This window comes from Mugil cephalus, chromosome 2, assembly GCF_022458985.1.
Source record: "Mugil cephalus isolate CIBA_MC_2020 chromosome 2, CIBA_Mcephalus_1.1, whole genome shotgun sequence".
Taxonomy (NCBI): Eukaryota; Metazoa; Chordata; class Actinopteri; order Mugiliformes; family Mugilidae; genus Mugil; species Mugil cephalus.
In genome coordinates, this window is record NC_061771.1 from 10,856,131 (window position 1) to 10,870,034 (window position 13,904).

Sequence of the window (13,904 nt, forward strand, 5' to 3'; positions counted from 1 at the left end):
AAGAAAAAGATAGTTTTACCTGAGTATGAGATCAAAAAATGTACAATAACTGGATTTAGCTTATATTTTGCTCTTTTTACAAGGTGTATAAATATATTTTATATATATATATGTCAGAAACTGTAGTGTCAGCCTGTTTAGATGTAAATGATATGATGCGCTCCGTGATGGATTTTCAATTATGGATAAGTAAAAGTTTCATTCTGTTTTGCTGACAGAACACAAGAAACTCAGAGTTTTCTTTTGTGCAAGTCGAGGTCCTGCAGAAAGGTCAGAAAACAAACCTGCATCAGGATATTGAGAACAGAACCGACAGCTACATCTTGACAACAACAATGAAGGCCATTATGCATGCTAATAGCTGAAAGGCTAGCGAATTATCACTAATGTTGTTGGCTGTGTTATGTTCATATGGAGTAAATGAAGCTCTGACACACAAACTGTCATTCAGGAAATATACAAACACAAGCACATCAGTGCAATGCGTCTTCAGGCCTGCAACACACGGTGCAAACGTTCTCCCGTGTCACACCCCAAAGGACCCCTAAGATGCACAGTGTGCCTGCATGAGCTTTACCCCATGTAATCCCAAATTACCACACTAACATTCTGCAGTTTTCATGCAAATAAACATATAACTCACTAACTGATGCATGATAATAATTCAGAATTCAAACTGAAAATAATACATGAGAATGGAAGCGTTCAGTGTCCATCAGTGTGTTACATTTCAGTACCACATGTACGTTCAGGACTTTTATCTGGAAGTTCCACTTCCTTATAGTCCGTCAGAAAACATCTCTTCATGTACATTCGCTCTTGTAGTGTAGCCTGTTTTGATGTGACGGATATGATGCGCTCCGTGTCTGTTTTTCAATTCTGGACAAATAAAAGTTATGTTCTGCTCCACTGACAGAACACGAGACACTCTGTATCAAAGTTGTGGAATATTATGTGACTTTGAGAAAATAAAAATCTTATAAGAATGATTCCAACACGCCGGCATGATTGATGTCCTTATATGCAGCACGGAGACATCAGCTGCTGTATTTGTACATCAGTGCTGTGTATGTGTAATGAGGCGACGTTCTCTAAAGAAGTACAGCGGCACTTTTAGACATGAGATACCTATTAAAGCTGTGTATCTTCCTTCACTGGGGGACCACCTATAGGTTGAGAAAGACACTTTGTGCTGTATCCTTCACTTATTCGCTCACACACACACACACACCTGCCTGTTGTGTTGTTGTGCCCGTGTGTTGCGGCTCAGTCTTAATAAAGCCTAATCCCTGCCGCGCATCCTCTCTCTGTTTCATGACTCCTGCTGCTCGTCTGTCTCAAGAGTGCCGTAATTTACTGTCACAGAACTCCTCAAACCGGCCACCACACAGTGCACTGAGGGGGACAGGAGACTAGGTAACACAGATCACCGTCAAAAAAAAAAGAAGGAAAATAACATCTCTACTTCCCCTTCTGGGGGGGAAAAAGGAATAAAAAATAATGGAGGAGGGGAGGGAGAAACTGTTTTTCACAGACTCAGACACACACAGCAGTTCGCCCAGCTTTGTTTAGGTTTCCTCTTTTTTTTTGAGAACAGAAAGGGAAAAGGGAGGGGGGGATTGCTAGGTGGCTGTCAACGGTTGAAGCTACAGCCGCACCTGGCATCGTGCTACTCGTCTTTGATCACTTGTCGAGTGAAATTCCGCCACTGGATTAAAGTGAAGGAGGGGGCAACCAAGGGTGGTTGTGGGGGGGGGGGGGGGGGGGGGGGCTACAGGAAAGAGTGACAAAGGAGGAAAACAGAGAGAGGACGACTTGTCTGAAACGTAGCTCTGTGTGTTTTGTGCTTTTTAATGTCACATGCACTGCCCCGTTGGCTGTAATTAAAATCAGCACGAATTGTTGGATTTGTCTGAAGCCATCCCTCTCTGTTCACGACCGACAGCCAGCACAAGGTTCACTCTTGAATTTGCATGCAAAGTGAAGAATGTCACCTGAGCGGCTGCGGTCCAAACAAAGACAAAGATGCACTGTGGTAGAGAAAAGAGATGCAGATGTTGGAAGAAAGAGAGGTAAAGAAGGGATGAAATCCATAGAAATCACCTCTTTGTAAAGAGGACAGTCTCCTTAATGCGTGAGGATGGATAGATACGAGAGCAGTTTTGTTTAAGAGCTGAGCCTGGAAAACAAACCTTTCCTATGGTCCTATATCAGCAAATGAAATATGGATTAAAACTGGTTAGAAGTGTTTCAACCAGTTTCTTCCATAAATAGCTGCCATTGCCTTCCCTGTGACCTCCTCATAAGACAGCGTGTTGTGCGACAGGTGGCGATCGCACACCGTGGCCCCGCTGTGTGCATGTAAAGCAGCAGTTAACTCTCTTTCAAACATGCCAGGACAGCCAAGCTAAACTGTTAGCGATACCGAGTTAACACCTATCGTGGGAGTCCTGACGGAGCACCATTGTTTTGAACGGTGGGAGCGACCTTGAGTGAAGCACTAGGAATTCCCTCCACTTGACAGCTGGCTCTCACGTACGCCCTTGACTTAGCATGTGCTAATGCTGTCAGAGATGTTTGGGAAGAGAACTGCTGGCATGCTAATCTGCGCTATGTTTGCCACAAGGCTAAGCTGAGCTGTCCGTGGCATGCACAGGGAGGTGTTGACAGTAGTGCTACCAGTTGTTCAATCCTCCACACTGGGGTGGTGCTGGGAGATGAAAGGGACCAGAGATTTCCCAGGTTGCCGTGGGCAGCTACAGCAACTGGGAGAGTCGACGGTGGGAGGGACGGTAGTCATGGCAGCTGCTTTGACGGTGATATCACCATGGGGGTCCGCCGGCATAGGACACGCAAGCTGCACTAATTCACTCATATACCCGCACACACCAGAATATGAGGGTTAGTGTGCAACAGAGTTCTCATCCATGACTTGATAGCACTTAAATAAAGTTCCCTCACACATTAACTGTCACTAAGATGAATAGGTTCCTGCAAACAAGTGAGACTTCACTTTCATCTCTAAACCACAAGTAGAAAGACTGAAGGCTTACATTACTCAATGAATAATGTTCCTGTTTATATACAGTGCTGTGCAAAAGTCTTAGGCAGGTGTGGAATAGTGCTGGAAACTAAGAATGCTTTCAAAAATGGAAGTGTCAATAGTTTGTTTTCATCAATTAACAAAATGCAGTTAATGAACAGAAGAGAAATTTAAATCAAGTCGATATTTGGTGTGACCACCCTTTGCCTTCAAGTCAGCATCATTCTTCGAGGTTCACTAGCACACAGCTTCTGAAGGAACACAACTGGTAGATTGTTCCAAACATCTTGGAGAGCTAACCACAGATCTTCTGTGGATGTAGGCTCCCTCAAATCCTTCTGTCTCTTCGTGTAATCCCAGACACACTTAATGATGTTGTTTCCATGTCAGAGGTGTGGATTTTTTGCTGCAATTCTTCCATGAAGACCACTTCTGGCCAGACTTCTCTGGACACTATATGGGTGTACCTGGGTCCTACTGGTTTCTGCCAGTTCTGAGCTGATGGCTCTGCTGGACATCTTCCGATTGCGAAGGGAAATAAGCTATCTATGGTCCTAAAAAATCCTAACTTTGTGCAAGTGAAAAGGGTAGTGACACCAAATACTGGGATGATTTAGATTTTTCTTTGCATTTTGTAAATTGATAAAAATATTTATGAAAGCATTCTTAGTTGGCAACATTTTTTCCACACCTGTTTAATTTTTTTTTTTTTTTTGCACAGTAAAACTGACATAAAGCTTGTTCTTGTAAAACTATATATTTCAAGATGTCAATAAAATATTCAAGTATGAATATTGAATAAGTGAATAATATTCACTTATTCAAGACTGACTGACTGTGCTGCTAACCAACGTTGAAATTAAAACTGCAGTTCCTCCAATGACCACTTGAGAGTGGCTCCAAAACTGAGTCAGTCTCCCAGCTTCATGGAAAAATGTTCAGCTTTACAGTAGAAATACAGCCTGGTAGAAACACACTGTGTTGTTGGTACATGTCTAAGTAATATTACTGTAATATTCAGATGTAGACGTATTTCATATTTGTTTTCTGTTTTGTTGACTTGCATCCAGGTTCTCAAGTACATAACAGATACATGTTATCCACTCAGCAACTCTTAGGTGAAAGACACCTAATAGAACACAAACTTGACATTCTCAATGAAACCCTAAACCTAATGTACCAAACCATCCACTTGCTACTAAATCCTACATTTTTTAGATTTTGAATTTGTTTCCAAGCAACAAGGTGTGAACAAAAGTTCTGACAAAAAGCAAACACATCCTGGGTACCCTCCACACCAGCAGGTGGTAGTAGTGAGTCAGTAAGGAAGCAGATCTGAAATGAGTGAGGCCATCACTGCCAGTCAGTCAACTAACAACATAAGGTCTAACACCAGAAACTGTATTGGTTCCTGTGGTGAAGAGGTGATTTGAGTTGGTATTACATGGTTTTATATAGCAATGTGAAGCTAGCTCTCTATTTCAGTACCCTGCAGCTCTGGGTTCAGATGTTTGCTGTCATCAGATCAGCTGAATGCTAACTGCTGATCTGTATTGAGATCCGAATTTTTAAGGCGAGATCACACAGTCAGGTAACTCAACTGCTGAGCTCTGCTCTACTTACATGGACATAGAAAGACAGAAATTGTTATTTCACTGTTCCAGTGTGTGTGTGTGTGTGTGTGTGTGTGTGTATGTGTGTAAACAAGAGAAATAAATACCAACACTCACCTACCAGTGCATTAGGCATTAGGCATTAGGTACACAAATGGAAACCATGGAACCCCGCCATCGCCTCCAAAAAAATAAAATGATCATGCAGTTGAATCAGAACATTAAAATAGTCATGACGCTGAGGCTTTGTGCAGGACGTCTCTAGTAGAATGCATTTGTTTTCACTAGTATACACTACAGCAGTATACTTCTCATTACACTGAGATGTATCCATTCATACTGAGACACGTCTGGTTTATTTCCAGACATCTTCATGGCTCATAAAATGCCACACAGTTCACCTCATAGAACAGCGAATGCTCTAACTTTATTTCTCACTCATGCATGTTTGCAGCTGGTCCAGCAGATGGCAGCAGCTGCACCTCATGAAGTGTCAGTGTCATCAGCTGATTTTGTGAACATCTACATGTACAAAACATTGATTGAGAAACACTAGATAGAATTTATGATGACTGAAGGCACGGCCCATTCAGGAGAGGCAGTGGGAATTTCGGTACTATGACTTTCCCCATTAGTCAATGTCTTATAAACAAATAGAAATGGCACACTGAATTAAAAATCCATTAACTTGGCTGGTGTCATGAGTCGCAGGAGTCAATGTAGAAATGTGAAAAATGGCCAGAGCTACTTTTATCGATTGATTAATCTACTATTTTTTTTTTTTTCAATTAATTGGTCACTTGACTTCACTTCATAAAAAGTGTCACCTGATGTCCCCAGATCTTGTTGGTCTTAAATGTATTTGTGTGACTAAACAAGAGCCTCCCTCAACCCAAATATTTCTCAGACAAATCCAGCAAATGTTCACATTTGAGAAAATGTTTCAGTGTTAGTCAGATAGATAATGAGGAAGAAATATTTATATATGGAATATAATAGAAAAATAAGGAGCAAATATAGAGATATATTGACAAATATGTCTCATATAAAGAGTTATGTACATATAGAAGACTAAGTATATGATACATATAAAACCAATCTTCCTTATTCCATCATTTATTATTTATGCTATGAGTCTGTCTTGTAGTTTTCATAAAAGTTGGTGTTTACTTTAAGTATTTTTTTTATACCTTGTCTTTATCATAATTTGTACTATTGGTTAGTAATGGGAAGCATAAACTAGCTGAAGCTTGGGCCAACCTACTGTAGCCTTATTATTCCAGTTCCCATGGGAATCTACTTTGATGGCAGGTGCAAATTGTTGTATGTTGTTTATGTTATGTGTGCATGAATGCTTATGTAGTCATACAGGGGTGTGGTGACCTCTAAAAGCTCTCATCACATCGCCTTGGTTCCATGGGAACCTGAGCGCAGCTAATCCCCCTTTTGGTTGGAGAGGGCTTCTCCAAACAAATCATCCAGCTCTAAGACCCACCGCTCCTGAAGTGGGCTCTTGGCTCTCTTTGCCAAGCTTCACCAAAAAAAAAAAAAAAAAGCTCTCTGTTTTTTATATGCTACACATAAAACAGCTACCTACCGTGAGGCAAATCCCCTCGTCTCTGTCTCTTTTCTTCTTAGCGCAAAGGAAGGAGAAAGGAATGGGGTGTGGATAAGCCAGACCAGCAGGAGACTGTCAAGTTGAAGAACTAAGATGACCTGTTTTGGAAGTCGGGCTGAGTCTGAATAATGGTGCTGGTGAAGGGGTCATTGTTTGATTGCAGGCTCAAAGAAAGTGAGGATAAAAGCTTGGATTTCAACACTTTGATATTGCTCCCCCTGTTTTCCTTATTATGCATCAGAGTATAGTATAATGATCTATATTGATCTTTACTCATTTTAGAAGACTTTGCATGCAGCCAGCATATCACATTTTAAATTATGACCACTTAAAGCAGTAAAGAGAAGATTCACATTCAGGTCCTTCTTAACTGGTATTGTACGGTACTATGATCTGAGTCTATACTCAGGTCTGATTGACTCCACGATTTTCATTCATTCCTGATATGTGACACCTCATAAGGAGTTTCAATTTATTGCAATATATTAAAAATATAACGTCTCATTCTTCAGCGCCTTATTCTCGAAGCACCACAGAATAGTGACTGTAACACAGTAGCTGCAACAAGCTGGCTGCACTGCTCTACCAAACTTTTTGACCCCATTCGGTGTTCAACTTCCTTCTTCAGACTGCATCTACCCACCCACATGATCTGCCACTTGTTTGGGGAAATCTTCCTATACATACGAGGACAAGGACATGACTGGATATAACATCAAATTGTTCGTCCACCGTATGCAGTGCTAAGTCTATCTAGCTAATGTTAGCTTTCTAGTTAACCACTAAGTCAAATGTTCTGTGAGCGCAGCGTACTGAAGTAATTTCCTGTTGCTAGGTTGTATCTAAGATTCATTGTATCAGAACCTAATGTGATGGCAGCAGTTATCCCAAGTACTACTCAAATCTTTAGGTTAAGTTATGTCTTAAGACAAAACTTAATAGAAAAACGTCAGAGCTTGATCGCAAAATGCTTGATAATATAAACAATGAGTATTGTTGTAATGTCCATGGTGATGTCCATTTTCAGCAATAATGGACGACTAGATAAAAGATAAAATCACCGCTGCAAGCCCCACAAAGATTTTTGTAAATTAGATTTTTGCTAAAATAGCATGCCTTCAACTGCCCTTTTTCTATTTGCATTGGTTAGTAGCGCTGGAGTGATGTGATAGCCGGTTGGCAACTGGTATGGCAGCATCATTTAGTTCTGTGCAACATACAACAATGTCACATAAAACATTTACATTCTTCTGTGGCTTCATGATGTTATGTGGAAGCATGATAAAAATAACAAAAAGGGTAGTGATGCCATCATGACGTTTGTGCACCAAAATGTTCTGTGATGTCTCTAAGGGTCACAACTGAAGAGGCCCATTGAGAGTTACGTACCTTCAACTGACCCAACCTATTTGCAGGGACTTTCTGTGGGTAAATTCTCCCTGAAACTTCATTTAGACCATGGATCATGGGGTGGAAAATTCCCTTGCGGTACTACAGTTTAACATTTAATTTTAAAGGTTTTAAAGTCACCAGAGTCACAGAGTTAACTGTTATGGTTTTAAATCATTAAAATGGTGCATTGTGAAAAACCTAAAATGCAGAAGTGAATTACTTTATAGTGGTGGAAAATACATTTGACATCCTTCAACTATATATTTGTGGACTAAAAGACAAACTCTAACTGAGTAGGAGAGGCTAAATCTACTATTTTGGTACTAACATCTGAACTGTTTGATGTTAACATGCTGTGGCTGCAGGTGTCAGTAGTATTGATGTCCTAAAATAATCTAGTGAGCCAGTTCTGCTTTATTCTAACAGTTTTCATACTGAATGCACTGCATTCACACATTTTAAATTATTTCACAGAGACTATAATAGTTTTTATAATTAACACATTAACAATTTACAAAACAAAAATCCTCTAAATGTGAATGTTTTATTTATTTATTTCACCGCATTGGTGACATTTTTTTTTTTTTGTCAGTACTTCACAATTCAAAAGAGGTTTTTGGATATAAGGTTATCCTTTGTGTACTCATAGGCCACATATGTATTAACAGTGTGTAGTGTTAGGACTTGAGCAATTATCAGGGTATTCAGGGCCAGACATGATTTCTTCAAATATTAAATCACACAGACACCAATTTTGTCTTTAATGTTGATTTACTGGCAGATTTTGTAACAGAAATGGAGCATACAGCAATGTTTGTGGATAAACTGGAGCAGTTAGATCAAAAGACACAAAATAATGTTTGCACACAGGAGTAAAAACTCAAAAGCACAACAGACATTAGCAAAATCAAAGGTAATAACTTCCATCAGTATGTTTTGTCCCTGACCACCCAAGGGCCCAGTTCTTGTTGATGGCCATATTGGTCAGAAAGGAACGAGCAGGCGTGGGTATGTAGTCTTGACAATGCAAACCGCCAAGACTTGGTGCACACTCTACTTTGTACGAAAAGAAGAAGGTACCGTGGTTCAACATGCAGCTGTCTGTCACGTTGCCACTATTCAGGTTAAATGAGCACTGGCCAAGTCGATCACTGTTCCAGTATGTGTCCTCATCATAGACAGTGAACACAAGTTTATCTTTCCTGTTGATCTTGATGGGTCCAAACTCGAATGTCTCTGTCCATTTGGGAAAGTCGTTGTTCCTTATTATGGCAGTACGCTTTGTCTGGTTACCATATTTAACCTCCACTGAACCATCTGTCTTAGTCCATCTGTCACCATACAAACCCTGTGCATAAAGCTTGAATACCGTTAATGTAGCCAGACCTTTCTTAGCAGGACAGCAGTTTGGCTTCACATTCTGGCTACCAGTACAGACACAAGCACAAGGATCTCTTTTGTTGGACCTTTGACCAATCTCACAACTTTCTGAACAGTTTTTCAACACTGCATTTTTCTTGATGTACTTTTCAACCTCTTGCTTTATTCCAGCCCTGGCAGGATGATCACTTGGCAGTATGGTGTGGAGAGGCTTTAAGTTGTATTTGACCACATCAGGTGTGGTTTTCAGAGACTTAATCCAGGTAGTAAAGACAGAGGGGTTTGACTTCCCTTGAAAGAGGACATCAGATGCATCAATGTTTCCGCCAGAGACCTCAGTGATCCGCTCATTAAATGCGTTCCCGAAGCTTGGGATGGCAAGTTTCTTCCTCTTTGTCTCACAGTGTTTCATCATTGACTTAATGCTATTAGGATGCGCAAAGGAAGCAGAGGCCTCGACTGACAAACAGTCACTGATCTCTGTTTCAGACAGTCCATTAATTGCTGCCTTACATGTCTTGATAGCAGTGATAGCCTTGATTTCCCCTCCCAGAACAACCTGAGTGATGTAATGTGTACCATATGTGTCAATCAAATGGAGGTACGCTGCTTCTGTTTTACCTGAATAGGAAGGAAGGGACTTCACAGCTGATTCAAACTCATGACTCAGTGGAGGTTTTGTTGCCAGTCTGTAGCTGTGAAGCACAGAGAGTTATTAAATATATAAGTTATCAGAATCAGAGTACTTTATTAATCCTCCATTAAAATTGTTTAATACTTAAGCATCACTCGGGTTACATATACATAGTGAAAAACAAGAAGAACTACCCATGCACTCACCGGTAGAAGTTACAGGAGACAGAATGGCGGAAGAAGGTGTAGCGGTCTTCCTTGGACTTTTTCATGGCAAATGTACATTCTTTAGAGTGAGAACCACCATATATATCATTGGAATCTACAGATATGTTCAAGTCGTCTTTCCAGTCATTGGACACAACTGATATGGAATCATTGGCAAATCTTTCAACTGAATTGTAGACTATGCTCTCAACCTTTAAGCTACACTTGGGGAGGATTCTCCAGTCCAGCTCAGAGACCGGGACCTTCTGCTTTTTCTTGCTCATGTAGGTGTTTCTGTATAGCCTGCAGGTGCCGTTTCCAAGATTCCAAGTGTCGGTGTCGATGACAGAAGCCCCCTTCCTCTCCATTGTCACAATGTCAAAGCCTTCTCCACCAATGTTGTAACCGGGGACAAAGGGAGCCTTTTCACACTCCTGTGGTGTACCAATGAAGCTAACACTGGATGGAAGACACTGAGGGCTCCATGCCCAGTACAGGAGCATGAGGAGCCACAGCTTTGTCATCTGTTAGTGAAAAGTAACAGAAGAGAAAAAAGGCAGCCCAACAATGCAAACTTTAAATGAACAGTTTCAAACTTTTGAAGATAAAACTTACAATAGTAGCCACCAGCACTTACCTTGGCTGCTGTCAGCATGCTCTGATCAGGTTTTGAAAGTCTGACTTATAATGTCCTGGAGGTGGAGTCTCTGTTACCAATCAATCTGTTAGAGTCCTAGCAGTTCAAGTGTCTACATTCACACATTTCTGCTGACCTTCCACCACGACAAGATGAAAAACATACTCATGTGTCAAGTAAAGTCCGAATAAAATAAAAAAAAGTAATGTTCCCAAAGAAGGCTCTGTTTTAAAAAAAAGAACAGACCATGCTTTTCTTTCACTACGGGATGAGTTTAAGTTATTGATTCAAAATCAGTGTTGATTTAAAGTTAATCACTTGAACACAAACAAAACAAAAGATTGTGGAGCCGCAAAAAGGAAAACTACATAAAATATGTTAGATAAATAGAAATGACTTAGTACTAAAGTACTTGCTCTTCACCAGGTTGTAAAAGGATTTCAACTTAGCCAGAGGAAACAATCCAGGTGGGAAATTTTTAAAGTATGAGAAAATAACTCTGGTGACCTTGAATAGGATGAGAAATTTTAACATAAGCTGTGCAGGCCAACGGATGGCATTGCGTGGCTGTAGTTGGTCTGTTCAACTTTTTCGTCTGGACTCAAATATCTCAGCAACTACTCGATGTATTTGTAAAACATTATGTACAGATGGCCGTGTTCCTCTTTTGACAAATGACTTTGTGTTTAGTGCTAATAAGCATGGCAACACTAGTAACCAATGATGTGTTATGTAACTTCTGAGGTTAGGACTGACAAACGTGTTCAATCCCAATGCCAATTGGGCCCCAGAAGGGTCTGGAGCAGGCATCTTGCATGGGTTATGGATAGGATTAAAAGATACCTCACTGGTCTAAGTGTGCTCAGTTAGATGGGTCACATGCCCTGCGTACATACACTGATTACATCCAGAATGCCCATGTTCATTCTCTTGACAAGTCAGAAATGTTTTCGGAGGCACAGGAGAGACCTACACAATATTAGAAGGACGGCCATAATGTTATGCTTGATCGGTGTACATGGCAAATAAAGTAGCATAAGGTTTGGTTTTATTGTTTGTGTTTGTGACACTGTAGGACAAAGCATCATTTAGCACTGGTACTGTCACCTCTGTATACTCATGCACTTAATGTACTGCTGGTTAGATCCAATCCAAATCTAATCCAGCTAAAAGCTCCATTGTATTTTCATACAGCTCCACAGAGCTGCAGGCTCTCGAGAAGTTTGCACAGCTAACAGACTGTATTTATTGTCTGAAATTATTGCACGTTTGAACTTAAAGGGATGTTGTGTCAGTCATATATACACATAGGCTGAAACGTTCACCTGCCATTAAAGTTTTCATTAAAACCCAGACATCATCATCCAATAAGTCTGACACGTTGTGCTCATGCTCCCAGTTGCTGTTCAGGATCAACTGTATCACAGAAATTGATGGACTGTTTGGTGCCAGCATTGCTAGCAGCATCTAAAACTGGCCTCCTGTAACGATAAATCTGCAGCTCCTTTGTCAGGGGACACTGCTGCTCTTGATGTCTTCTCAATATTGTATTTTTATTTTTCTGCTTTCAAGAGGTAACAACTTAATTTTGTTTTGCATTACAAATTTATGGGAACTGAATCTTTAAATCCATCTGAGTCGGTGTGCACAATTTGCGTGCCTAATGAATTTTTTATCAGATAAAATGTATTAATACACTCTGTGTTGACAGAATACTGTGTTAAAAGGCTGTGTGTAGCTAAAAATACATGGTGCAGTTGCAAGCATAAACAATTTAACAGGACGTTATAAAAATATACATTTTGTATATTGTACTATTCATCTTTTTTAAAGGGATAGTTTCTTTCAAGTGGGCTTTTATGAGGTAATTATCCATAGTCAGTTTAAAAGTGCCCAGAAAGTGAACAGTCCCTGGTTAGGGTGGGATGCATGGTTCTCACCTTAGTGGAAGACATCCAGGTGCTTGTGGTACAGTTTGTGAGTGGTTCAGTGGTAAAAATACACCATCCCATCTTAATATGATAAGAAGTACGAATTCAGTACACTGAATTACATCGTTCCATTTTAAATAAATAACGTGTTTACCACTGTGGCCTCTTGTCAAAGGGGCTCTCTGACAGGTAAATAAAGGTGGTTTATAGTCTGCAGGTGTGTATTGAGTACACATTTAACTGTATGACTGTAGACCTATCCAAGGTGTCAACGTTGATACCTTCCATTGATCCAACTCTAAACAGATATCACTATTCTACAACAGAAACAAGGATGAATGAATGGATGGATGGATACTGCCAAGAACTAGTCTAAGTTTTCTAAAAAGTGACAGCTGTAAGGGATAATACGCTGCACACCATCACCATCACAGACGCCAACAAAACGTCTTTCGAAAAACATAAAAACAACTTTTTCATAGTTTCTCAAAGTGACAGCACAAACACCTAAGAGACGCAAAAAGTGTTGACTCGCCTCGCCCTCACAAGTTCACCCTGTTCATGATAACGGGGTGCGGCTCTGTTGGCAAATTAGACGGCAATCTGACGCTGTGAGGGCCAACTTGTTGCACAACGTGACAGAAAAACATTATTAATACGAGATGTTTTTCGGTAGAGTTTCACAGTTTGCAGAGTGCTAGTGTGTTGCAGTTGAGTGCGTCAGTCCTGCTGCCACACCGCAGTCTGGAGTCTACAGCTCAATGAGGCCTCTTAACAAAAGTGGTCGCAAAAGTACTCGCACAACCTGGACTTTTCTTTCTTTATAAATGATATTCGACAGATCTGACACTTATCAATGGGGAGAACAGATGATTGGTACAAATTAATAGAAATTAATTAGTAATGATGACACAATAACTGATCATAATGATCAATAACAGTACTTAGCATTGGTGATTTTTGCAAAAGGCAATGGAGCTTTATTTTTCTCTGTTCATTCAAAAGTCTAACATCACAAGCTCTTCACAGGTTCACAGGTTTCACAGGGGGGTGTGGGCTCAAATTAAACCTGCTATAGTGTTTATTATGTCGCAAAAAGCTAAAGTTGGCCTCATAGGGTCAAACTAATTTAATACCTGCTAATTCTGTTTCACTTACATTACATAGACTCAGACTGGAGGCCTTCCACTGACACATTTGTAGTTTTGCAATTTTCTTTAAATTGTAATTAAATTCTACCTTGGATCCAGCCAAGAGATTGATAGATTGGTTTGGTTTTGATTTCTTTAAATTACGTTTTGTTTTGTCAGTAAATAAGTACAATGAGATTTTGATTTGGATTACGTATTTACGCTGTTTTAGAGCATTTTGTTTCTGCACCATTAAATACTACAGTAGCTACCTCTACTAGGATTACAAGTGGAAAACAAAAAATAAAATAAAGTCGAAC

The 13,904-nt window shown here is 40.2% G+C and overlaps 1 protein-coding gene across 1 annotated transcript; it reads right to left on the bottom strand.

The window, feature by feature from the left end:
• Positions 1 to 8,398: 8,398 nt before the first annotated feature.
• On the bottom strand, positions 8,399 to 10,657 carry LOC125001542 (perforin-1-like). Its single transcript, XM_047577245.1, has 3 exons — positions 10,524 to 10,657; positions 9,887 to 10,410; positions 8,399 to 9,741 (listed from the first exon to the last, which is right to left on the bottom strand). Exons 1-3 carry the CDS (start codon positions 10,539 to 10,541, stop codon positions 8,574 to 8,576), a joined length of 1,710 nt encoding a protein of 569 aa, XP_047433201.1. The 5' UTR covers positions 10,542 to 10,657; the 3' UTR covers positions 8,399 to 8,573.
• Positions 10,658 to 13,904: the final 3,247 nt, after the last annotated feature.